At 37.8% G+C, this 27760-nt stretch overlaps 3 protein-coding genes across 4 annotated transcripts; 2 read left to right on the plus strand and 1 right to left on the minus strand.

Annotated features, from left to right (window-relative positions):
• Positions 1–49: 49 nt before the first annotated feature.
• LOC141908117 (coatomer subunit beta'-like) lies at positions 50–11835 on the plus strand. 2 transcript variants are annotated; one of them, XM_074797964.1, is made up of 22 exons: positions 50–88; positions 1162–1299; positions 1566–1652; positions 1957–2083; positions 2334–2482; positions 2654–2800; positions 3183–3282; positions 3370–3512; positions 3900–4099; positions 4737–4936; positions 5215–5321; positions 5431–5574; positions 5669–5799; positions 6335–6542; positions 6859–6969; positions 7046–7260; positions 7606–7698; positions 8054–8234; positions 8795–8938; positions 9590–9646; positions 10387–10545; positions 10637–11835. In XM_074797964.1, exons 1-22 carry the CDS (start codon positions 86–88, stop codon positions 10670–10672), a joined length of 2880 nt encoding a protein of 959 aa, XP_074654065.1. In that variant the 5' UTR covers positions 50–85; the 3' UTR covers positions 10673–11835. The 2 variants fall into 2 exon arrangements, with proteins under 2 accessions (XP_074654065.1, XP_074654066.1); XM_074797965.1 differs by lacking the exon at positions 9590–9646.
• A 453-nt stretch (positions 11836–12288) lies between these two features.
• On the minus strand, positions 12289–21080 carry LOC141908099 (serine/threonine-protein kinase Nek9-like). Its single transcript, XM_074797935.1, has 22 exons — positions 20914–21080; positions 20651–20828; positions 20090–20142; positions 19751–19821; positions 19480–19585; positions 19302–19351; positions 19089–19170; positions 18904–19011; positions 18732–18796; positions 18051–18246; positions 17655–17717; positions 17306–17450; positions 17026–17226; positions 16508–16710; positions 16052–16160; positions 15563–15724; positions 14649–14813; positions 14518–14562; positions 13898–14046; positions 13435–13506; positions 12973–13065; positions 12289–12801 (listed from the first exon to the last, which is right to left on the minus strand). Exons 1-22 carry the CDS (start codon positions 21025–21027, stop codon positions 12739–12741), a joined length of 2493 nt encoding a protein of 830 aa, XP_074654036.1. The 5' UTR covers positions 21028–21080; the 3' UTR covers positions 12289–12738.
• Positions 21081–21739: 659 nt separating this feature from the next.
• LOC141908373 (dolichyl-diphosphooligosaccharide--protein glycosyltransferase 48 kDa subunit-like) lies at positions 21740–27110 on the plus strand. Its single transcript, XM_074798406.1, has 11 exons — positions 21740–21896; positions 22028–22138; positions 22252–22338; positions 22822–22925; positions 23320–23414; positions 23756–23849; positions 24028–24173; positions 24433–24580; positions 25292–25412; positions 25515–25621; positions 26033–27110. Exons 1-11 carry the CDS (start codon positions 21749–21751, stop codon positions 26186–26188), a joined length of 1317 nt encoding a protein of 438 aa, XP_074654507.1. The 5' UTR covers positions 21740–21748; the 3' UTR covers positions 26189–27110.
• The last annotated feature ends 650 nt before the right edge of the window (positions 27111–27760 follow it).

The following is a 27760-nucleotide window of genomic DNA, read 5'->3' on the forward strand; positions in this document are numbered from 1 at the left end:
CTCTATCGACGAGGAGGCGGAAGTAATTTGCCGACGACGCATGCGCAGTGCTGCGGGCCACGTATGAAACTACAACTCGGCGAAAATGGTAAATATTTCAATATTTCTTGACATTTACGAAGCTTTCGAGTGATTACGAATTCCAACGGATTATCGGGGATAAAGATGGTAACGAGAAGAAATAGACGAAACGTGAAAACGTCGATTGTGTCGACGTGGTTCTGGTTTAAAGTGTTAAAAACGTCACTGGAAATGTCAATATTTCACTTCCTGGTTCGGTCCCCTAATTTCTTGGTGATCGAAGAAAGAGATATGTCAGAATGTGTGAATCAGTAAAACTGAGTAGTTATAAAAATGACCGTTTCACACAATTAAGTTGATACGAAATTGATGAATTAGAAATGAAATAGTAAAACAATTTTTTTGGTTGTTCAAAAAAGGAAAATCTGACTGTCTGTCAGTGACACTGACAGTGTCCTGTTCAGTGTGGTGAATAGCTGTACCTTCTTCAATTAAGATTAGACAATTTACATAAAGACATTGATTACGAGGTCTTAGTCGAACGTTGCTACAGGGATACTTTATTAATATTCTGAGAGTTATTAACACTCTGTACAGACTGAAACTATAGATAATAGTATTACAATAATTATATTATCCCTGCAGCAACATTCGAAGTCTATGATGATATGATTTTATACCAACTTTATATTAATGTTAACAAAATATTGGATTGCAAAACTGCAATTTGAAATTTACTGTAGTTAATGCCTTACAATGCATTACTCTAGAAAAAGCTGAAGAAAAAAAATAGGGATTTTTTTTCTTAGTATAGTATGGTATAGTATACCATTAGGGTTAGAAGAAGGGTCCAAGTAAGATTTTAGGGTTTATATTAGAGATAGGGGGCCTATTTGTTTGGGGATCTTTCGTGATCTAATCATACTTATTAATTCAATAATTATTCACCTAATTAGATCAATAATTATACACCTAATTAAGGCAGAGAGACCAAATCTAATCAGGTGTTTGGAACTAGGTCCAGAATATATGGCATGGGATACTCTGGGTTTGAAACCATAACCTTGGTATCTACGAGTTAAAACAATCCGGCAAGACCACCCTGAAATTAATTCAATATTATTTCATCTTTATTTTCAGCCTCTTCGACTGGATATTAAGCGTAAGTTGTCAGCTCGGTCTGACCGAGTAAAATGTGTTGATCTTCACCCTAGTGAACCGTGGATGTTGGCTAGTTTGTACAACGGTAACGTTCACATCTGGAATCATGAATCACAGGTAATTGAGAAGTGATAACTTTCTGTTGAAACTTGAAATTGCTCTAAACATTATATCCGGTAATTATATGGGCGGATGATTAGAATATGTGGGCAGATTTCCAGCTGGGCCAAATTTTGAATTGGTATCTGAGAATTTTCAAATTTCACTCAATAAATTCATATATTACCCTTTCGACTGATGAATGAAAATGGAATTGCCGGTATATATTAGAAAATATGAACATTTGTGGATGGGACCAAAGCACTTCTTTATTTTCCTTTCAGCAATTGATCAAATCGTTTGAAGTTTGTGATTTACCAGTACGTACTGCTAGGTTCATTGCCAGAAAAAATTGGGTCGTCACTGGATCGGTAAGTTCAAGTATTGATTTATTTCGGAGCATATTTCATCCATCTCGTACTGCTCAAGCCTGTACAATTATATTGATATTTAGATTTTTTGTTGGCTGTAAAATGAAAAATTTCAGTATTTCACTGAGAGATGAGATTTTGCTAGTTAAATCCCAAACTGAATTTTCTGCTTTCCTGTAGATAATAAGATCCTCAATATTTCGAAGGTTTTTACTTGGTGTTTGGCCTGTAATGTTGGTGGGATTTTACAAGGCTTCCCAGTACTTTGGTTTCAAAATTGCATGTTGCCGCTGTTATTTTTCAGGATGATATGCAAGTTCGAGTGTTCAATTATAATACGCTAGAAAGAGTTCATCAATTTGAATCTCATTCTGATTATTTGAGGTGCATCGCGGTTCATCCAACGCAACCATACATTTTAACCAGTAGTGGTAAGTAATGCAGCTATCGTCATCTCTTATTGGTCAGTTAGGCCTTGTTGAAAATACTTGTTCATAGGCTAATAAAAATTGCTCTGAAATGGACGTCATTTGGATTCATATTTCGTACTGTTAACTGAAATCTGTTATTCAAAGATTCGCGTATTGATTTTTGTACAGTTAACTGAATTGGCGGACAATTGAAATTGATTAAAAATTTGATACAGTAATCTCGGCATTATTCGGCTTTCTCGTGTTATAGATGATATGTTGATCAAACTGTGGGATTGGGATAAGAAATGGATCTGTACTCAAGTGTTTGAGGGTCATACTCATTACGTCATGCAGATCGTCATCAATCCGAAAGATAACAATACGTTCGCCAGCGCTTCACTCGACAGAACTGTGAAGGTAACTAAACTGATATATTTGAGGTTTCCATTTCACAACTTAGGTTTTGATAAAAAATGTGTTATTTAGCCATTAGCCTATAGCTGCTGAAATAATGAATTCCTTAGATATTGTAATATATAGTGTCTGCAGTGAATGATGTAATTTTCGATTGTATTTATTTGTTCGTAGGTATGGCAGCTCGGTTCACCGACGCCGAACTTTACCCTTGAAGGACACGAAAAGGGTGTGAACTGCGTTGATTATTACAGCGGAGGTGATAAACCCTACCTGATCTCCGGTGCAGATGACCGTCTCGTGAAGATCTGGGATTATCAGGTATGTGCCATCACATATTCACATTTATGAAATATATGCACTTCAATCGCATAACTACTTAGCTATAGAAATGCAATACTTTATTCGCTTAGTGGAAAGAAATTTTGTCAACATTTAAGTCATAAATTCGACTGGAAGTCATGAAATTGGGGCAAACAAAATTTGTTAAATTCATAAATCCTTTCGGTAATTAGGCCTATGGGTCTTCATACATGAAATCAGATATTTGATTATCACCAGATATTTGAACTTCATATTTTGTTTGCATGAAAATTTTATACCCCCAATTTAGTGTTTTGTTTCATGTCTTGAATTCATGTAAGAAGTGCTAAACATAGGTAGACAATACAATTAAGACGAAATGTACTTTGTGAATTTTCAGAATAAAACCTGCGTACAGACTCTGGAGGGCCATGCCCAGAACATATCGGCAGTGGCATTCCATCCGGAATTACCGATTATTATGACTGGATCCGAGGACGGTATGCAGAAAAAATCTTGACATTAAGTTTAAAAAATGTGATAATTCTTTTGAAAATACCTATATATTTGCGTTGTGGTTGTTTCAGGCACGGTGAGAATCTGGCACGCGAACACGTATCGTTTGGAAAGTACGTTGAACTACGGATTGGAACGCGTCTGGGCGATCGGTTGTCATAAAGGATCGAACAACGTCGGTCTCGGATACGACGAAGGCAGCATCATGATCAAGGTACGAATTGTGCATAGAAAAAGAGATTAGAACTATTTTGTTGCTTCATTCTTGTGAGAAGTGCTTCTTTCTTGTAAAAAGTAAGACATGTTGGTTGATAAATTCAGTAGACACCTTTAAACTAGAATCCATCGGGATAGGTGATTTTTGTTAGCATTACTCTCACTTGAGTTATAAACCAACGATGGACTGATATTCTATCATGATAAAATTGTTCTAAGATTTCTTTTTGAACTAATTGATAATTCAAATTTAGACGAGTATACTGTATATACCTAGGATACAAGAACTCAATCGAGTTTGATTTAGGTTTGAGCTCTTTGCCAAGTCGATAAACTGTTTTAAAATATTACAATCATGGCATGGGCTTGTTTGTTTTTTATTTAGCTCGGCAGAGAAGAACCGGCGATGTCGATGGACAACAGCGGTAAGATTATCTGGGCTAAACACGCCGAGGTGCAACAGGCGAACATCAAAGCTCTCGCCGATCAGGAGATCAAAGACGGCGAACGTTTACCACTGGCGGTGAAAGATATGGGAAGTTGTGAGATTTACCCGCAGACTATCGCTCATAATCCTAATGGCAGGTATGTGTTGAATTGTGACAATCAAGTTTTCAATGAGGATCTGCCAGATTCTCTATTAGTTATTCAGTTATCTGTGCTTTAATTTCAATACTATGGTACACTGGTGGGCCTACATAACTAATCTTTGGAAACGTGTACATGTATATGACAACATAAAAATCCGTGAACCTAGAAATCCAGTTGAAAGGCGATAGAAAATGAATTTATATAACCAGCATAAAACCGACTGTTAAAGACCCCATAGAATGTTTCAAAGTATCTCGTTAAATTTTCCATGCCTGTGCATCTGGATCCGATTCCAACAGTTGTGAGAGTTGAGAGTAAACTATTGAGTTGAGTTCAAATGAATTCATTTCCAATGTTGTTAGTCAAATCTTAGAACTCTGGAACTGAGTCCTGCATAGTTGAAATTGAATCGAGATAGATTCGAGTAGGAAATAGATTTTATCAAAAGATGAAAGATATTATTGATGTTGAGCATGTTGTTTTATTTACACTATTAATGACACCATAAAATGTTAGAATTTAAATCTGCTTAGTTAAATTCAAATCTAGATAACTACCTGTAGGAGATAGATTTTAGTAAAACTGAAGTTGCTGTGGAAATTGAGAGTGTTTGTTTTATTTCCATGTGAAGGTTTGTAGTTGTGTGCGGAGACGGTGAATATATCATCTATACAGCGATGGCTTTGAGAAATAAAAGTTTTGGTTCGGCTCAAGAGTTCGTCTGGTCGCAGGACTCGTCCGTCTACGCAATACGCGAAGGCAGCAGCATGGTGAAAATATTCAAGAATTTCAAGGAACAAAAATCGTTCAAGCCAGACTTTGGCGCTGAAGGTACGGTAGAGTTTGCTTCGGATTACTTGGGACTGATGAAAATTAGATTAAGCAGGCTTGACTTAACAAATTTACGATCTTTATCTAAGAAGGATTTTAAGCTATCTTTTGAGCTTGATTCCACCATAAACTGTTAATTCAAACAATATATTTCCTGTTAGAGCTTTCTAATTTTGGACTCCTGTTTCACTCTAAGCCTTTAACTCCATCCAATGACTTTCAGTAGGACTTTGATTGACTCTATAGTTATTTATAAGACTCAGCGTTTTATTTGACAGGTATATTCGGTGGTTTTATGCTCGGCGTCAGGTCGGTGAGCGGTTTAGCGTTCTACGAATGGGAAACGACAGATCTAGTCAGACGTATCGAAATTACTCCGAAAAATGTAAGTGAACCTCTCTGTACTTCTCTAGTCACAAGAATTATCTCACTTTCTCGAATTTTCATTTTGGAATCTTCGATTGAATCATTCGATTGTGTCTTTATTTTGAAAGGTTTTCTGGAATGATAGCGGTGAGTTGTTATGCATCGCGACTGAAGAGTCGTTTTATATTCTGAAATACAGCAGCGAAGCCGTCGATCAGGCTAAAGAGACTAAAGAGGGCGTTACCGAGGACGGTATCGAAAATGCTTTCGACGTAAGTTTATTTCATCAAAGGTTAACACATTGCATCATTGTCGTTCTGTTGAATGTTCTAAATGATTATTGGTCGAATGTTTTTTGATTGACAGGTGATTGGTGAAATTGAAGAAACCGTTAAGACCGGTATTTGGGTCGGCGATTGTTTTATTTATACGAACAGCGTGAATAGATTGAATTACTACGTCGGAGGTGAAATAGTAACAGTCGCTCATTTAGACAGGTCAGTTTGAGCCTCTCAGTTTAACATATATTTTAAGTTAGTTTGAAGTTATTTGGGTCCAAATGATCAGAGATTCTAACTTCTCAAACACCCTTTTCAAAATTGACCTCAGTCTTTCAATAGTACTTAATTAAAACTGTGAACTGTCAACTGGTAACAATTTTCCTTTCTGTGTTCTCCAAACGAAATTAGAAATAAGAATTTCTGCTTACTGGGTGCTAAAGAAATGAGAAGGGTGTCACTAAGGTCTCATTTTAAAAAGTTGCAGAAAAATTACGATGAAAAGTTGCAGAAAACATTTTTCAACCGCTGGCACTTCGACAAGTACCCAATAGTAGAGATCAGACAAAAATATTTAACATTAAAGAACAACTCTAAATTATTATAGAATTATTTTTAAGGACCTTTCCTTGAATTTCCTCTCATTTCAAGGAATCACTCTAGAATTCATATTGTCCTAAATCTTATGTATTAAATCTATGCCCATGAAAATCTGGCAGCTAGTAACTTCAATGATATGAACGTGTGTTTACAGAGTGATGTATTTGTTGGGATATATACCGAAGGATAATCGTTTGTATCTCGGTGATAAAGAGTTGAACGTCGTCAGTTTCTCGTTACTGCTCTCCGTGCTCGAGTACCAGACGGCCGTCATGAGACGCGATTTCGAAACGGCCGACAAAGTTCTACCGACGATTCCCCGCGAGCAACGAAGTCGAGTGGCGCATTTCTTGGAAAAGCAGGTATTTAAAAAATGACATTTAAAAATGTTGGCTTCAAAAATGGCCGCCTTCAATCCAGTTTAATAGACAAAGAGCAATTGGGAAACTCTTCGAAATTAGTTTTTCGTAAATCAGGGTGGGCAATGACCTGGAAAACTTGGAGTAAAAAAATCAGGGAAAATTCAAGGTATTTGTCAATTGTTACCAATACCAAACCCGCGGAAAGTGGCCACCCTGGAGTCGGGATTTATTAATTCTTGGAGTGACTCCCACCACACTGTGTGATGGTTATGAAGGTTATTTTCTGAATGAAAAACTTCCATTTTCGTTTTTCTAGGGTTTTAAATCTCAAGCGCTCGCCGTCACCTGTGATCCCGAACATAAATTCGAACTAGCCATACAATTAGGAGAACTCAAAACAGCCTACACCATAGCCAAGGAAGCAGAGGTAAGTTACCGTCAAATCTGATACAGATTTTTGTTAATGAATACAAAATTCATGAAGTGTTGCTTTTCTTCCATAGTCGGAGCAGAAATGGAAGCAGTTAGCCGAACTGGCGACGTTGAAGTGTGAATTCGGTCTGGCGCAGGAATGTTTACACAACGCGCAGGATTTCGGCGGTCTTCTGCTACTAGCGACGTCTGCCGGTAACGCCGAGATGGTAAACATGTTGGCGAACACATCGTCGGACTCCAGTCAAAATAACGTATCATTCCTATCATTCTTCCTTCTCGGAAAGTAAGTAAAATCAGGATGACCATTGAAAAAACTCAGGGAATTTGAAAAATCAGGGATTTTGACAAATTTTGGCGAAAACCTGAAAAAAACTCGAGGAATTTAGACATACAATTTATTGACCGTGTGGTCTTTATTAATACACCAGTTATTTGACTTTGAAAAATCAATTACTTGTAATATTTTAAACAGACAAATCTCTCCATTCTCGTACAGAATGGAAAATTAGGAATTTGTAAATGGCAGAAAGTGGCTTCCCTGAAAATTCTTCAATGTCCATACATTCATACTGCAAGGTTATAACACGCTGTTTCTAGTACTAATCCGCTGTTTACTTTTTCTATACAGATTAGAGAAATGTCTTGAAGTTTTGATCAACTCGAACAGATTGCCTGAAGCTGCGTTTTTCGCGCGTACTTATTTACCTAGTCAAGTATCCAGGTAATTTGTCTTATATATTGATGCCCTGGGTAGTGCTGAATGGGTTAAGAATCAGGGGCTGATTTACGGTAAGAAAATTGGAAAGCGGGGTTCCCCACCCGTGTTTAGATATTTTTGAAGGAATACATCCAAATGATGCCATTTCCAAGAAAGGGCAATCTCATTAGGAAGCAAGGGTCTGGACCCTAGAATCACTTCTGAGAGCCGTTTTTCAGGATATCGGACAGTTATCCTACTAGCTAAGCAAATCATGAATGCCTCTAGTTCATTGGCAGAAAATCTGCTTATAAGATAAAGAAAACTATAATTTTCAACCACAGTGATGTTGAGTAACTGATAATTTCAACTGTTACAGAGTTGTTGAATTGTGGCGTGTGGGTCTGGGTAAGATCAACCAGAAAGCGGCCCAGTCTCTCGCCGATCCGACCGAATACGAGAATTTATTCACCGGATTACAGGAAACATTCAAAACCGAACAGTACCTACGAAAAGAGCGTCAATCATTACAGCCGGCTGCGGCATGTTCAACAGTTCAGGTAAATACGTTATTAATCAATTAAGAGATGCATTTGTTCAGAGCAAACCGATTAGGTTAGCTGAAAATTCGCATTTGTATAGACTGGTTTGTGAACTAATTTGCTCAAACCTGCCATATTATTCATTTTGTCGTAAACCTAAATGATTTGATTAAACTGACCAAACTGTTTAGGAGGAGCTGTTTGCTGGATTTAACTCAATCAAAATGGCAGCATATTCAGACGTAGAGAAGTTGTCATCCGCCATCAAACTAAACCAAAAACCTTAATTGTTGCATTCATTTACATCTCATAAGCCGGTTTCAATTCTCTATAAACAGAGTAAACCTACCCCAAATTGGTTTGTTACAAACACGCCCATTGAATACACTGACAAATGGATTACCTACTAAATAGAATTAGAAAATAAAGATGGCGACACTGTGTTTATCAGTGGGTAGCAGGCTATCAATTTTCCCTAAAAAGCTCCGGTACAAGGCAGTTGCTTTGGGATTCCATTTTGGTTGCGGGTTAGTTTTCGTTGCATTCTAAAATTCTTCATAATTTATTCTATTTTTTAGCCGAATCACGAGCGTAATCCGATGGAAGAGATGCAAAAAGCCGAAGAACTAGGACAATTCGTTTACGTACCGAATGCCGAAGACGAAAACGAAGAGGAAATCAACATGGATGAAATGTCCACGCCTCCCCCATCAATAGTATCGGTAAGTCATTGATCATTATCCATAGCTGAATATGATTACTAAAAAAAACAGCCTAGTTAAATTCTACCCTATGCACTGATAGATTGAGTAGATTCCTGACTAAGTGTCTATCTCTGTAAATATTTTAGATAGTCTTGTATTTAACGCTAGTAAATTTAATTCATCTTCGGAATTTTAGGAAAATTAACATAATTCTGCCCCCTGCTGTGAGCAGAATAAATAACATCTTCCTTAAATGTGAATTGCTCGAGTCACGCATATTTATGCCCATTCATAATTTATTTCTGAATGCAACTTCCTTACTAAACAAATTGATGCATAGTAGGTGCTGGCAACACTGTGTGAACTAGAATTAGATCAGTAACGCAGTAGAGATTGTATTTTAGGGTTTGATTTGACTTCTGTCATCAAAATTCACATAATTAATGACTTAAAAATGAATTCAAATTGGAAAAGTTTTTAACCAACTGCTGAGAAGAAAATCCTGAAATGTATCAGTTACTTATCATCGAATAGTAATAGTCCATATGAGTAGTCATCTCTTAAGCTTATTAGATGTTAGTACTACTGATCACTTTTACGGTTGAACTAAAAAATGATGTTCTTTTGAACCATTCTTTCAAATGTTGGAATGAAAATTATGATTTTCAGGATGACTCTATTGGTCCGGCTGAGTCTGATTCAGACGATAATATTAAAGAAATAGAGGTCCGTTTTACACCTCTTCAATTTTAATTTATTTTATTCACTCTGGTAGTTCATATCACAAAATTGGCGAATTCATTCATGCGTTTAGCGTATAATCGGAAGATTTTATTTGCGCGAAACAATTTTGTGGTTTGTATAGCTTGAAGCTCGAGTGTAAATATTATGATAGGTTGCAAATATTTCAAGGCTGTTTTAATTGACCAGTTCTAACTCAAGCCTGTTGCAAAAAAGGTTGTCCAAAGTTAACTATTGGATAACTGTGACATTTTAAACTGGGATTTTAACTGTGGTATTTATACATTAGTTGACTTACCGAACCAAATTTTGAGCAGCTTTTATATAGTCTTTTAACGACCTCAGATCAGTCTCATTAAGACCATGTGCAATTCGCCCCACTGCACACTAGGGGCTGTGGTTGCTCAAAAGTTGTTTAAGGTTACCATCGGATAATTATTCGGTTAATTTTCACTATGTCAACTATGTACTGGTTAACTCTGACCAACCTTTCTACAGCTGCTGGCCCATGATATTGAAGTAAAAGTTATAACTTGTTCATAAAACAGGCTTTCGTAATATTTGAAGTATGGTTATCTTGGTGAAGGGTTGGTAAACGGGAAACTACTGTAAGATTTTTCATCTAGTGATATTTCGCTTCGGTCAGGCTGTTGAGAATCTTTAACCAAAGCGCCCTCCCTGTGGCTTGGAAAGAGACATCATTTACAAGAACTGTATACTTTCAGAAATCAGATAAAGAAAAAGAAACCGAGCGTCAAGAATCAGTGAAAGCAGTAACGCCTCCGAAACCACTTTCCGACGCTGCGAAACGTGTACAAGATTTAGAAAAAGAGCTAGAACTGGATTTAGATGATTTGAATTTAGACGATAATATTGATACATCGGTAAGAATTCGTAGATAATTTCCGGAAACTTGCTTTCTTTTTTCATTATTTCTATTTCAAAAACGTATATCTTGTCTTTCTATTCTTTCAGGATGTAAATTTAGATGAAGATTTACTAGAGGACTAGCTAATAGTAGCGCATAGCCGAACTTTGATGAACTTTTTCCAGAAGTGCTATAAATATTTAATATAAAGTATACCGAAAATGAAACGATTGTAAATATAACTGTGTTGTCCGTGCGAGAAAAAAACTGCGTGTACGGGTACACCGATCAGGATGTCCAGTTTGAATGATTGAGAAGATGGGGATAGACTTGGTCTACGGAAAAAAGACGCCTCGATTATCGGGGATTAGTGCCTGAAACTGATTTGCTGTCGTCCACGAAACAGTCCCTGAAATTGTTCACTGTTTTTCCATGGAACAGTCTCCAAAAATGCCCTTCTGTCCCCCGATCGTAGGGATCGCTTCCTTAGAATACAAATTGTTTCCTTTTTCTTGCAGACCTGACTAATACTATCTATGAGTAGTAACTGTTAAAAAATTATCAAAAAATTACTCTCAAAATCAGAATTGTTTCTAGGTCATTTTCAATTGAACGACTATTTGCGTTGTCAAATTGTGTTGATAACTGCTACAAATGGAAATCCTTTGTACCGATAATAAGGTCTGTTTCTTATTCCTGAAAATAACCCGAGTTATTGAAAACTCAGTTGGTAACTCTTACTGTTTCTACTGCTGTGATAGAATATATGCTTCAGCATTGAACCACGAGCAACTAACTGAAAATAGGCAGATATTTCATACACATCCCGTATTTATTTTGGTTCATTGGGTAATTTTCGATCTCTTCTGCTAGAAATCACGTGTCTATAAATCTTGAATTCTGAATTTGAATATACTACTCGAATGTACAATAGTCTGCGTGCGTACTTGCAATAATTTGTTGTATTTGATGAACTTTTTCACGTGAATGTCCTGTATTCCTTTAAATGGAAAAAACCTGATGGCGTATTTCTTTATTTTCTCATCATTTTATTATTATATCGGTATATGGCTTTTTGCTGTGCATTGTTTCCGACTCTGGCACCGGACCGCTGCAGCTATGTTCCTTCCAAATTGTAGAATTATTCGTCGAATCTTGATTCGCGCGATGTTTGACAACGATTCATAAAAGGCCGGGGGATTATTTGCGCCAGTGGTGTTTATCATTCATAAAAAACGTTTCGTCGTTTAAGAAAAGAATGTCGGTTCATGTGAAATATCATTCGAAATTGTACATATTACACATGTCATAATTATATTATAAATGTATTCATGTATACAAAATACATTATATTTAACTATTGATAATCCTTTGGGTTGTTAAGTTCTTCATGTACCATTCATTGGCTAGCAGATTCAGATTTCAAGGGCCAACTTCGGTTATCGGAGTAGGTGAAACTGAATGTCAGTTAGTCGGGTGGAACTATATTCCGGAAATAGTTCGGAAATCAAGCGCATTCGGTAATTAGTTCCAACCACTAGTCGATCGGCTAGCTAGGAAAACTGAATTTGGCCCAGGCTGTGCGCAATTGACCATTCCAGGAGCACGAGGGAACTGGTCTTCACTCGTTGGTTCGAGCTGCAGATGTTGGTTGCTTTTCAATTGAGGGGTTAAACTCGGCCCTGAATCCTCTAAGCAAATCAATGAAGACATTGTAACGTGTAGATGAAGATATATATTTATAAAAATATACATTGCGTAAAGTGTAAATGCTAATCTCATTAAAATAAGTGACAAACAGGTGCACGGGCGGAAAAATCACGACAAAAATCTTCGTTACAACAGATTATGAAAGCAGTTTAACCAACAAGCACTTAAAACTACAAATAACATTCAGCTTTAAGAGTTTCCAGAACAGACAGTTATGTTGAAATCTAAGTTCTCGAGGAAGATCTTCCTTAACAGGATTTGCTGGTCTTTTGAGTATTGGACAGCCTCGACCATCAACGACTTGACCTCTCAGTGAACTGAGAGGAAGGAATCTCTTGTTTGTTTTACTTTGGAGTAATCGGTCTGAATTCAAAGGATTCAGGTTTTACTAACTTTGAATTAAGGTTTTTAACTGGCATTCGCAAAGCAGTTCTTTCTTCAATAAAACCAGAATATTTAGCGTTGCACGCCTACATGATAACTCTGATCGGCTAATGATTTACGAGTCATGTTCCTCGAGCTGTTTAATTCTAGTTGTCTGACTGTCCACGAGTTCTTTCAGCTAAAAATGCACATAAAAAGTTCTTGAGATACTAGTAAAACCTACAATTTGTGACTATATTTCAGATGTACTTCTTTCAAGAATTTTTCGTCACTAAGAAACTGATAACAGTATAAACAACAAATATAAAGTTATGAAGAGAATAAGATTGCTTGGAATTTTTTTCCGTACCTTTCTGTTTTCGGATTCTAATTCCTCGATGCGCATGCGTAAACTGTCTATTTCACTTTGACTCGATACACCACTACTGGGACTTTCAGAAACCTACAATGATTTGAGAAAACGATAATGTGATAATATGATTTATAGAGTACGAGCTTTTGCAACTAGTGTATATTAGCTTCAGGTATCAAAATCTGGGTCACCTTTGAAGAACTACCCCGGTACCCGTCTTTACGTTTGACTGATTTCACACCAGGTTAACACAGCTCCTCTACAACTTAACTGGTAAATAATTGCACATCAAGATACCTCAAATTTCAGAAAACTATTTCAAAAGATATCTCCACGTTGAACTGTTATCTCCGAGGTTGGTTGGCGAGTGGAATTTACTGTATATGAAGTGATGATTATTAGATGATTCGTTAGAATATGTAAATTCGTGCGTTGTCTGCTACTATTTTGTGTACATACCGATGTGTAATCTTTGTTATTAACGACAGGAGCAGCTGTACCATGAATAGGTATGAATTCGGCATCTAGTTCCTAGAAACAGGTAGAATGTCTGGTTATCGTATTTTCTTTGTGCAATTCGCTAATTTTCGTAAATTGCTCTGGGAATAAGTGCAGTTACGCGAGTGTGGAGTTAAATCAGATGCGAAGATTTGACATTAGTGCTTATGATAACAAGACCCAGTTCCGTCATCATCTTAAGATTTGACTAAAACTACAGTGAACAATTAAGTCGCTACTTATGAGTCCCATTTCGTATTCCTAATTCAACTTAATAAGCATAAGTTATCAACACAATGAGCGTCCCAGCTATGATGACGACTTCACTGAGTTTGTCGTTGATTTTCTATGTTTTTACTGTTGAATCAAATCTAGTCCGAGAACTGCGGAACCGGGTCTGATATTGTTGTTAATTCGTACTCACAGCTTGTAGCCACGGAGGGACGGAACTTTCATCTAAAGGACGGTTTATCGATACGGGAGTGGCTTCGACCATCGCGGAACTCATCTCGTTATCGTAGGAAGTTGTGTAGAACGCACTGTCAACTTCATCGGCATATTCATTAGTTTCCGCTACAAACAAACATAAATATCCATTTGCAATCATATACATTGACTTCACAAGAGTTAGCTTACATACCGGTTATACTTATCTTACGATTAATACGTTTTTAGGACTTAAAAGGCTTAGATTTGATACCAGTGTAAGCTTTGGTTCTAAAGCCAATCAAAAAGATTAAGATAATGCAGGTTTCGATTGGTCTCTACCTAATCAGGAATTTTCTTCTGGCACAATCATTTTTCCCAGAATATGTCTACCTATTCTGGAATAGCATAATCTGATAGAAGGAACCAGTAGAGAGTTTATAACCAGTGCTAATTGCCATTACTAAACCTATACCTGCCTCAGTCTTTAGAGTTCACTATCTATATAATGTACTGGTATATAGACCACAAAATCGGGCTCAGGTTCCGTCTAAGGGGAACCACCGAGTATTTCTCCACATTTTTCATTCGAAATGATGTTTTGGAAATACAACTTACGTTTAGGAGCAGTGTAGCCGATGGTTTTCTGGTGCAATATTTTCTCTGAATAGAAAAGGTACCGAAACGAAATGAACATAAAGAATTGTCTATTCTCATCATTCTACAGTCGCTGTACCGTAAAGCCTCACCTGCGATGATAATAGTGTGCCAGTGTTTCGACGAGATATCCGACACGTGATGCAACGCTCCGAATATCGCTCTCGGAAACGCGATACAATTACTCCTCGGTCCATCTCGTACTTCCATTCCCAGTCGTCCATCGTCTCCGCAACCAAACGAATACACTTGACTATCTGCGTAAATAAACTACTCATAGTTAAACTTCAAAGAGGTTACTGATCGCAATCCATCTTCCCCCGGCAGGGATTCGAACCTGATGGCATCGAGATTGCCACGGCACGAAACCCTGCCATAATCGACCGTGTGCGCAGATACATGCGCAGTTCAGATGATGTGATTTTTAGCCAATCAGAAATCCCGTTTTATTTTAGCCCGGGTTTTCCCATTTATAGTTCTTCCTTGAAATTTGCCTCAACGATTATACAACGAGCAATCTGATTGGTGCCGCCAGTTTTCGTTCGGAAAGCTGCGCATGTACCTGCGCACCCGGTCTACTGATGCAGGGGTTCGTGCCGTGGCTGAGTGTAGCGATGCCATCAGGTTCGAGTCCCTGCAGAGGTAGGATGATCACAATCTGGCCTGATTGAAATAAAATTAATTGCAAATTCATTTAACACAGCTTGTGCATAATGGTATATACTAATATTGACTGTGTGACGTTATGATTGTAGAGGAAGCATGGACGCCATGATGAGCGTGTTTGAAATGAAATAAAGCTACGTTAAATCGGATTTAATCGTTTGTCCTCTAAGGGTTTTAATCCACTCGATATTCAGAACCAGGAGCAAAACAGAGAGGAGATCAACACATAATTCAGAGCACCACAGTATACAGCATAGATAAGGATATCGAAATAAGTCGATTAACACTTTTCTTGTCACTTTCACTTAAATTTCAACCCGTGTTAGTTTTCAGTACATACCAGCAGTAGCGACGACTGTGAACCCGTCACCGCACGACACTTGTACGCAATGGTGTCCGGTTAAAACGCCGCCCACGACGCAAACGCCGTTTTTCTTCTTGTAATCACTCATGCCCAGCTGCCTGTACTTATTGCAACCAAATGTTATCAAGTACCCGTACACTGCAACGATATTTGACAATTATTTCTTCAAATTCATTAAACATATAAATACGTACGCTGCCTCTGATGATATGGAGCTGCCCTCAGTTACCGCTACGAGTATACTCATAATCAACGATAGCGCTATTAGATAGTCAACCATTGTTCAAAATTGACCAATGAGCTGAGTTCATTCACATTGCCAGCCAATCAGGAACTGTGTCATCCCGATTGCAAGCGCACCAATATTTAACAGTGAATATAATTGTAGTGGCAAAGACGGCAAAACTCAAAGTTGGTATGAGAAATTTCGTAAATCAACAGCGAACAAAATAACTTGAAACTTACAGTCTAGAACGGCGGAATGATTTTGACCGGCGGCTACAGACACGATGTGGTGTCTACTGAGCGGCTTCACTACGGAGAAATTCAGCTTAATCGGAATGTCGTAGGATATCTAGACAAAATAGAAAGACGTGTCATCTAGCCAGGCCAAAAAACCTTACCCAATTGCTCCTGGGGCAGAGACCCCTAGCCTATATCCATGTGTACTAATCATTGCTCCTTGGGGATATATCATGCCAGGTGTCCCCAACAGCTCCTGGGTGGAGAGAGACAAGTCTCATCCACGGATGTACATGTAATTTGAATATACTAGAGTCAAATACTCTAACCACCATTAAATAGGAATTTACTTATCATTTGGACAGGCCTACCCATGTCTCAGCATCAGGCGAACTTGTTCAAGTAAATCATAGTGTTCAATTATGGTCCATCCCTGCATTAAAACTCTGTCATATTCACCTTAACTTGTCGTTTTCGTAAACCGGCTGCAGCATTGTTGAATCCGAGTTTATTGTATTCGTTACTGCCGCAAGCGAGCACTCGACCTCGTCTGGTCAACAGGAACGTGCCGTCTGGCGTAGCGCGAACACTGCGAATCACGTGTCGCATCTTTACCTTCTGCGGACTGAAATGGTCATCTTCCGAGCCGAGCCCTAAACGTCCTGTTTCAAAAAAATTATTCGCTTTGATATCGACTAATATTCATTAGGTATCGATCAATCAATACTTCCTAGAGCAGACGTAATTTTTACCCTTTCAGTACCTGAAAACTGATATGCGGTGTATAATCCTGTCAGCCTATCTAACCTTTGTAATGATACACCGCACAGTTAGGTAGAGGTAATATAGGTCCAGTATACATCGCACTTCGATGGAATTAACTATAATTCATAATTTTTTTCCAGTAATATAGAGTGGGAAACTGTAGGTATCGAAATGGTTAAATAAAGCGATGAGGTTGTAATTTCTATAATTACCGTATTCCCCGCAGCCCCAAGTGAAAACTTCAAAGTTCTTCGTCAGAACGACGACATGGGCGTCGCCGCACGATACGAGTTCGGCCGGTCGCGACGAGAAAAAATCGACGAGCAACGGCGAAATAACGGTTTCGGTCGACTCATCTCCGCAACCGAGGCATCCGTAATAATTAGATCCAAACGTGTACAAATCGCCCTCCTCTGTGGAAAATAGAATAAAAGTAAAAGCATCGTTTTCAGAGAAATGTTAAAATGTCTCAAATTTTCGAGAGAAATTTACCCGTAATACAGACAGTGAACTCATCACCGCAGCTAGCTTGTACGACGTGCTGTCCTTCGAGCGCTGTTACTTTTTTTGGCGATCGATACGAGGAAGTATCGCCGTGCCCGAGTTGCCCAACCATCGGAGCACCTCCGTGAGAATGCTGGAGGAATGAAATATCAAAGGAAAAGGAATATGTCATCAGAGTTCGATTCCAAGATGCTGGAGCCTGTTGCACAGTCAGAGCTTAGATTTCAGACAATTCTGTAATGATCTGAGTTCTATTAGATCTATAGCCAAACAAAAAACTAACTTAAGACCAGTCACAACTGTGCAACTGGTCCCTGAGATTTAAATCGATTCTTACCGCCCATGTGTAAAGTTCCTTTTCAACCGTAACAACCGCCAATTGTGACAGGCCAGCCGACACCTGAATTTGAATAACCACTTGAATAATGAATATTTAGAAATAAAAAATGCTTCAATGATTTTATAGTTTACCTATCGACGGTACTTTTCAAGCTATCATGAGTTAAGCTATCATCAGATAGAGATGGAAAACCTGAATACTTGAGAGGGTCAGGCTACAGAAACATTCAACAAAATTCTAAACTAAAGTTTTGACTCTAAATTGTTGCAGAGGACATATTTAAATGTCCCACACAACTGCATATTGTAGATGAACTCTCGAACTCCTGACTCCGAAATCCATATCATATCACCCCTTCTAAATCAGAATTATACCTCTAAATCAAAATCATACCTCTAACGCTGCTTTTCCCTCTCTGAATATATCGAGTTTCTGTGGAGTGAGTTTCCCACCGCCCCAATAATAAACCTCCGTCGATTTAGCCTTAACTACGGGTAACACGGTCACCGAATCGGACACAGACGCTATCGCTGCCGACTTCCTTCTAGTCACAACCGTATTCAACGAGCTCACTTTCTTCTCTATTTCGCTACAAAAACACAAAATACACGATTCCAATTAGAACGAGGGTCTTCTCTTTCGACTCAAAAAAATATCCAGTTGAGAAGACTGCTGTTCATTGATAACGATAATTACATGTATATTCTTCTAACCTTCTTTTTAATGAAATTAAAGATGAATATGAAAACCTGATCATTTCAAACATACAGTAGAACCGACTTAATTCGGATCTTTTCTAACAAAAAAAAGTCATCTGGTTTATGAGAAATCCAAGCAAAATATCTTACATACAGGTAAGTTTATGCATAGGTGGACCATAAAATGATATCCACTTACCGGTAGATCAAAATTTGGATTAAACCGATCTGAATTTAATCTGGTTTGAATGTATCTATTAATTGATAACTGATTAATGATATGTGATTAAACATACTGATTGATAAGGTGCTCTGAAGCAAGTGGGGTATGGAAATATGAAATTGGATTGAAAAGTCATTTCAGAAGAATTCTTACCTTCCCGATCCAGTAAATGGCGGATAAGCAAGGATTTCTTCTGCATTAGGACGTTTTGAAGGATCCTAAAAGATAATCGGGCAAAAGCTTAAATATGACACAAAATAACATGAATTCTTCTTTGGTTAATTCCAAAGTATAATAATTTGCCAGTAGGCCAAAGCATAGATACCTTATCTAAGAGTAGATGAACAATTGATATGATTGCCGGGCTATAAAAATCTTTATCGACATCATCAAAGTCGCCGCTAACAATTTCAGCAGCCAGACGCAATGGATTCTACAAATATAGGACGATATCGATAGTAAATGCACCTCATTCACGTCAGCTCAGTAGGTTTCAATGTAGAAACTTACAGTTGCATCAAACGTCTTTTTCAGTGTCAGTAATTCATACAACACACATCCACACGCCCAGATATCACTCTTTTGATCATACCTAGAAAATGCAAAAAAATATGAGAATAGTTAAGAGAATACTAGTTAAGAGACGAATACCAGTATATTGATACCGGACCGATACTTGAAATAATCTCATTGTTGTTACAGTTTCTCATAAATAGAACTTACTGATCACCACGTATCAGTTCCGGAGACATGTAATACGGCGTCCCGACATACTACGAAATAAAGCAAATAGAAAAGTTGAACACTGAAAACATGGATCGCTCTAGAGATAAATTGTGAATAATGCTTTCGAACGTTAAGGAAATTTCATGTCGATTATGCCTCTCATATAAATGCTTACCGATTGCGCCATAGCCGAATTGCTATCGAGCATTTTAGAAATACCGAAATCACCGAGTTTTATCAGGTGGGTTTTCGTGAGGAAAATATTCAGTGTTTTTATATCCCTGCGAAGAAATATGAATTCATTGTTGAATGAGTTCATATAACTGATCTTAGAAACTGAGCCCTGTTTCTTGAGTAAGTTAATCTCGAGTTAAACTCAAATTTTTGGTTTAATTGCCTTTTGGTTACTTTACAAAACATTTCAGATAAATTGTAAGATAATTTACCTATGTAATATTCCGTACTCATGTATATGTATGACAGCAGATACTAACTGGTAAAAATACCAAATAACAGCCTAAAAAATACATGAAATTCATTAACATTTATATTGTGCAAGAATCCTGTATTCAATACAGTTCAAATGTATTCACTCTTATTGAAATCATTGCCCCCAGGATATATACAGTACATATATCTCTGAATTAGTCATGGAATGCAGCACAAGAGCTGCTACTATAGGCGCTCAGGATCAGTCATCTATTAACTCAGCCCATTTATTCTCACTAGTAGCAGAGATTGTGACTTATCAGTGATCACTTTTTACTGATATTTAAAGTACTTACAGTTTCATCCAATAATTCTTTCTCATTAGCAATTTTATGATACATAGTTCCACCTGAAAATCATTGACAATGAACTTAAACAAAATTATGAGATTAAACACGACTAAACATGACTGTACTATAAACTAGGGGTCCAGGGACACCATGCCCATTTGTAAAATAGTCTGAAATGCTGAAATTTGAAATTAATTTCAATGTTCCATTATTATTACCATAGTTTTAGTATCAACAAATATTGAAACTTCGAGTTTAAATATCATCAAATAAGAAAGCTAAACTGCTGTTAAATATTGTTATTCACATAGCTCATTATCATTACTGAAGCCTATAGTTTAATTAGGCCTAGTTCTAGAAGACCTGGGGCCGGCTCCATAATCAAGACTTAAGACCAAAAGTGGTCTTAAATCTTGTGACTGGCCATAAGTTGTTAGATTGGATATAGAACTAAGTAAATCTTAAAACGGTCCTAAGTCTAAGCCCTGACTATGGAACTGGCCCCTGGGTTTCAAGATCGTCTGGTTAGTCAGGACTGATTCTAAGGACGACTGATTGCGAGCTTACCATTTGCATATTCCATTTCAATCAGTAAAGTTTCGACATCGAGAAAATGATTGTAATACATCACGACGTTCGGATGATTCAACATCGATAAAATGTCGATTTCATTTTGAGCATCTCGCCGTTCTTTTTCCGTTAACGGAGCGAGATTTATTTCCTTCCAAACGACCAACGAGTTATCCTACGAAGAAAAAAAACCGACGATCTAAATATAGGGGGATTAGCAATAAATTGTGATTGGATTTGAATTGGAATGTTTTCCTCACCTCAGTTTTTCGATACAGTACTGCCTCTCCAAATGCACCTTTCCCCAACACTCTGATCGGTATATACGATGACTCCTGAGTTGATTCAGGCGCTGACACAGTCAGACCGCTCATTTTTGCGGTGGTAGGTCGGTGTATTTTGTATTTTGGAATGACAGTTCAATCTGACATTTCCGGGTATGTACCGACAATTAAGATTATCAATAACGGACAACTCCGAAAACATCCAAATCACGGTGGCCGGCTCTCGCTTAGTTTTTTGACGGCCTCAAAACCGTTTGTTATATTAACTTGTGTTGACAAACAATATATGACTTGTGTTTATCTTTTAAAAGTTAGTTTTCTTGTTAGTTTGATCGTTTGGCTTTATCAATATTGGCTCATGCCCTTGTCAGTAGGTAGACATTAATTTCGATGGAATATAACCACATATAAGTATCCGAAAGGTTTACACTTTTGACTATAGAAAGTCAGAAGCAAATTCTACATTAAAATCTTTGAGCAATCATTTAAACAAACTGAAAACGCAGACGCCATCTAACGGTTTTCAAATGATTTATGATTTTTGGTTGGTTTTTCCGTGACGTCATCCATGGCTAACGGCGGTGGCTCGTTGTGATTGGTTGAAGCCTGCAACGTACCTTGCTGAAATAGTTCTGAAAGACCGATTGAATGTTGCAAAAACTTTCCCAACAAAATCCATAAAAATACACGAATAACACACAGAATATTGTTCAATTTTCCAAATTGAATCTGAAAGTCCAGAGATCGAACATGCAAGATATAACATTTGATTGTATGTATTAATACACAGGGTTTAGTTAGAAGTGCCAACATGGCTGCCTCCACGATTATTGTAGTTGCCGGGTTCCTCGCTTTATTTGCCGTTTCTTTCTCTGTGCACGGCGGAAAGAAAACTTTAGTGCTGGTAGACAACTGGTCAATAAGGGAGACGCATTCTACATTTTTTAAATCGTTGCGAGGTGCGTCAATTAACCGATATTTGATTGATAAAGTGCGCCGTTTTGCCACATCTCATTTTTGCCCGGTTTTGATGAATTGAATTGAATTTATTGTACATAATCGATTGAACTGTTTTTTTCTGTATTTGTAGAACGAGGTTACGATCTTACATTCAAAACTGCCGATGATTCTGGTTTAACTTTGGTGAAATATGGAGAATTCCTTTACGAAAATCTTGTCATCTTCGCGCCATCAGTTGAAGGTATCTTGACATTTGTGTAACTGTCTTGAAACTGAAGACTCATTCATCCATTTTAAAGTGACAAATGTTACGCAATTAATTTTACATTTGGAACTGGAATTTTCTATTTTCAGAATTTGGTGGCTCAATCAACGTAGCTGCCATCACAAGCTTCATTGATGGAGGCGGAAATGTTTTGGTTGCTGCAAATTCCAATATTGGTAAGATGTCTATCTCTACCATGTCGGCACTATAAGTTTCAGCCGTATAGCCCTATTGCCCAAAACAGTTGATTTGACATGGCAACTATCGTTAGCACAAGTAGCAACAGTTTAGGTGCCAGTGGATCCTCGCTTGCTACAGTACCCCTGTACCAGCACCTAATTAAAAGTGGTTGCATTTCTCTTGCATTTTTCAATAGTGCCCAAAAATTGTGAAACAAGCTTCCAGTCATCTATCGATGAATTCAGGAAGCATCTAAAATGTTTCCTGCTGTTGAATAAAGGATTACATCATCTGTCAAGTGCTTTGAGCAGCTTTGCTGGTCTTAGCGCTATCCGGCTATATTAACCCCATAAATTATCATCATAGTTGATTCAAAGAATCTTCTGCTTCAATGATGGATTGGTTGATACACGTAAACAATCAAAACCTGGGTGTTAATAAGAAAGATTCGATCAAATCTTGCGTTGTTGTTTAAACAGGTGAACCGATTCGTGAATTAGCCAGTGAATGCGGTGTGGAATTTGATGAAGAGAAAACAGCTGTCATCGATCATCTCAACTATGACGTTTCCGATACTGGAAAGGTAACGGAAAAAACCTCTCTTTTCAACTTAACCCTTTCAGTGCTGACTAATTAATACCCTATAGCGCTGGAGATAATTTGAAAATTCTAAACAATTCCACCGTAGTGTGTTGAATAACGGTAATACCACTATAGTGCGTCTACACTGCTGCGCGATGTATCGTTAGTTACTAGTATTTCACTATGTTTGACACGTGCTGCCATTTTTCAAGAGAGATAATTACTAATTACATCAATGCACCGCAGTGTGGTGTACTAGCAAAATCTATCACTGATTTATACACCGCACTGCGGTGTAGACGCACTGAAAGGGTTAAATGTGTAAAATATCAATCTGGGTAAGCACGCACTCAGAAACGCAAGACCAAGAAAATTAAATCTTCCCATTTTTTCAGCACACGACTATCGTTGCCAATCCCGATAACTTGATCAAGTCAGAAATGATGGTCGGTAAAGAGAAAGTTGCGCCGCTCTTGTTCAGAGGCATCGGGTAAAGTCAATTTCTAATTCCAGCGTCGTGCGTTAATTTTTCTGTTCATTCAAGATCTTCCACTTCAACGTTCATTAACATCAGAAAGGAAAATGATGAATGCCTTCCTTTGATTACTTTGAGTACAGACGTTTATGGAAAAAAATTCAAAGGCACAAGTGCAAAAAAAAGATCTAAGCTTCTTACTATCATCGACATTTTAACACGGAAGAAAATAGGAAAAAAATTAAGATATTGTTATTATTAAGATATTAGATATTATAAATAGGAAGGATATCATCATCAATCAGATATTTTGGTTGGTATTAAAAAACGTGAACTGTATTTTTACTCTGTTTCAGAATGGTCGCCGATCCGGAAAATCCATTGGTTTTGAGCGTTCTCCACGCTTCGTCGACGGCTTACTCGTTCAATCCTGATAAAAACATCGATGACGTATGTATAGCGTTTAATACAGAAATCTTAGGTCAGGCTTTATAGACTGGTTTTACCTTAAACCCGGCAGCTAACTCGATTCCATTAACCCCCCTGGGGCTGGTTGCATAGTCATGGCTTAGACTTAAGTTATCGCTATGAATCCTGTGTTGATTGATTGATTGATTGTGTTTTTCAGTATCCCCACGCCGTCGGAAAGAACACGTTATTGATCTCGGCTCTGCAGGCTCGTAATAACGCGCGCGTCGTGTTTGTCGGTTCCATCGATTTCTTCAGCGATCAGTTCTTCACTTCGCAAGTTCAGAATTCAAACAACGGTCAACTGTAAGTATTACAGATTTAATTCACCTTCAGCTACATCGCTTTTGCCTCAGACGCTCCAATTTTATCAAACAATCTCATTTACGCGGCTGTATGGCAATTATAAGCCGTGTTTGAAAACTTACCTTAATTTTAAACAACATTTTGTCAAACTGTGAGATGGTGAATTTTATGTAAACCACTCTGATACTCAGTGGAGGGCGGTATATGAATTGATGTTATTATTATAGTATAGTTAATGAAATCTTTAAATACGTTGTAGGTTTGCGAAATCGGGCAACCAGGAACTGGCGACTAGTGTTTCTCAGTGGGTATTCAAGGAGAAAGGTGTTCTTCGCGTCGGCAAAGTTTCCCATCACAAACAAGGAGAAGTGGAACCACCGAGAGCTTACACAATCCTCGACAATGTGGTATGTTTTCCGTGTTTTACAACTATGATATTCAGTTGAGTGGTTTGACTACGGGGTGTCGGATCTCTGGTTTTAGCCTGATAATAAAAGACCTTTGTGTCCCTTGCAAAATTCTTATCCCGGGCATCTCTGCACGCAGGCGCAATTCAGTGTATGGGGCCTGATAGATGATTTCTTGGGCCAGATTCAAAAATTGACTTTTCATGTTTGACGAACTCGACGATTAAAACTATGGCCAGTTGCTCAACCATGACTTAGTTTAAAGTTCATAGTTCCATACTCCATCTAATAACCTAGAAGGATCAGTCTTACGATTTAAGACCACTTGTCTTTCCTTGGGGTCATTCATTTATTACATACGCATTAGGGGAGGGGTCAGTGCAATTGCGTTCTGTAATGCTTAATGTATATGAAAAAATGGCCGATTTTGCGTACAGCGGGGGAGGTGGGGTTGAATAATTCAAATTTTATGCGTACGTAATAAATGAATGATCCCCTTCTTTACTCATGTCTCTACCAGTCCCAGATTATTGCTTCTTTCCTGCTGTGAGACATAAATGAACGCTCAGGGTAGTGATACCGATGTATGGGTGTCATTGATATCATTCAATATGGATATTAGTACTGGACATGTATTTATCATTTCGTAAATTCTTTCATGATCATCTTCGGAAGAAGTTTACATTCGATGAAATTATGTCTATTTTGTAGGAATACACGATTCAGATAGAGAAATACGACGAAGGTAAATGGGTGCCGTTTGATGCCGACGACGTTCAATTAGAATTCGTTCGTATCGATCCATTCGTCAGAACAACAATGCCGCACAAAGGTACGCTCGCTATAGTTGCGATCTCTCGGCTCGAGTGCCCGCATCCCATGTATGGACAGATATGTTTTAATGTTTAAAAAAAACTTATATCTTTGTTTTCAGGTGGAAATTATAAGGCTAAATTTAAATTGCCAGACGTTTACGGTGTTTATCAATTTAGAGTGGAATATAATAGAATAGGATATACACATCTATTCAGCACTACACAGGTAATATCATCAATATATCACTGTTAGTTTTACACCTCGGGATGTATTTTTCATTTAGACTTTTATCCATGGGATGTGACCCCATTGACTTCGATCTAGAATACAGATCTATCCCTAAGCCTTGGACACTTTATATTTAGAACGCCTTGTTAAGTAATGACAACCAGCTGCAAAATGAACCAATTTCACCGGGGTTCTTTGAATTTAATAATTTTTGGTTCTTACTGGTGATGAGTGGCATGAGGAGCCTCTTGATTAGATAAGATATAGCTCCCACTGAGGATATCCCATACTTTTATCAAGGAACTTTTTGTCAATGGGCGGGAAATAAGAGTATTTTCAATTCCCTGATCTGTGAGGTCACTATGGAGGGTTGTCGATATTAAATGGTTTTTTGTTGTATTATTTCAGGTATCAGTTCGGCCGTTAGAACACACGCAATACGAACGATTCATTCCGTCTGCGTATCCGTATTACGCGAGCGCGTTCAGCATGCTGGCCGGTGTGTTCATATTCAGTTTTGTATTCCTGCACTATAAAGAAGATTCGAAAGAGAAAGCCGAGTAGCGCCGTGAAGAGAGGGAAAGGGCGGGATATCGATGATGATGATGATGAAAGTTTTATTTAGTGAAAGTCAATCGTTATGGACTTAGTACAAATACCCAGAGTACTAGCAGGTTTTCAAACTGTTCCAATTGATCGGAATTTAGTGCTGTTTTACTGTATTTCACTATCTTTTTAAACATGGAATTTCCTCTAATTGCAATCGCTATCCATCTTAGAAAATTTGAAATAGTGTGAATAAATTTAGGTCACAGATTAAGCGAGGAAATATTGATAGTTCTGACAGTGGAACCTCGTTATATAAATTCATCATTTGTGAATGAAGTAAAATGAAGGACTGCAATAAACTGTCGGGTGTTGAGATCGAGCTATCAATTCTGGTCTGATGTTCTTGGTCGCAGCTATCAATTCTGGTCTGATGTTCTTGGTCGCAGTGGGTTCCGCTGTTATATGGAAAATCTTGTTTCAATGATAAATCATTGAAATTTTCTACGCTATACTTTGGGTATCACGCACTAGTTGTAAACTGTAATGTTAACGTGAAAATGAGATCAAAATGGAAGAGTGAAGGCAGACATTTGTTGTCATTTCCCTGTCTGAAGCAGTCACATTTGTCTTTCTAGTTGAAATCATATGTAAAATAGAAATTTATGAGATAGAACATTTTCCGAACATACCAACTCAATTGACGGTCTATCCAGCAATCTCAGAGCATTTCTTATGTAAAAATATATAATTTAAGGAATTATTATTGAATTTTTCGGCAATGTGTGCTCTGTTAATGATGCCTTTGAATTGAGAGGTACTTTTCAGTTTTCAATGATTAGAAAATTAGCCAGAAAGGGCTTTGTTATGTTTATATGTGACTGCTTTAGATATTCGCTCTATTGGTGAAGTTTTTGTAAAAAGCCATTTCTACAAAGATTTTGTCAATAAATATAAGAAATAAAAAGAAACGTTGCATTTGTCAAATTTTTGCTTAGGATTTTTCAATGTCATGAAGAGATGACAGTTGGTTTGCTGAAAATAAGGAACGAACAACACTTTCAACGATCTTTAGTATCTGAGGAGACTTCGATATGACCGATTAGTGCTGGAGACTTATTTATTCAGTATTATAACCAAAGATAATCATGATATGGGGGAGGGTCCGTCGTGCAAATCACTTATTATTGTGTTTGCCAAAAAGCACATTGCTGCGAGACTTCTTCAGGCCCCGCACACCGCCGAATAATGAGGACGCAAAAGTGCGCAATATAACAAGGAAAATAGTTCCTATTGTCGAGGCTCGAATTCAAGACAGTCGGGGCCCATAAATCGTAAATCGTGTCAACATGAGACGAGTCCTTGACATTAACGGGAATTTTACGATTGACGTCCATGACTCGGTTGTTTAAGTGGTTTTTGTCCGGAGACGGGAACTTTTTAGCGCAGTTCTATACCAGAAAGGGGAATCGTTCTAAAAAACGGCACCATCATCAAGGCCGAAAACTTAAGGGCACGATTATACAAAACCCTTGTCATTCCAACCTGGTACCTTGAGCATCGAAAAAACCTGTGTCTGCCAAGTAATTT

This window comes from Tubulanus polymorphus, chromosome 7, assembly GCF_964204645.1.
Source record: "Tubulanus polymorphus chromosome 7, tnTubPoly1.2, whole genome shotgun sequence".
NCBI classification, from domain to species: domain Eukaryota; kingdom Metazoa; phylum Nemertea; class Palaeonemertea; order Tubulaniformes; family Tubulanidae; genus Tubulanus; species Tubulanus polymorphus.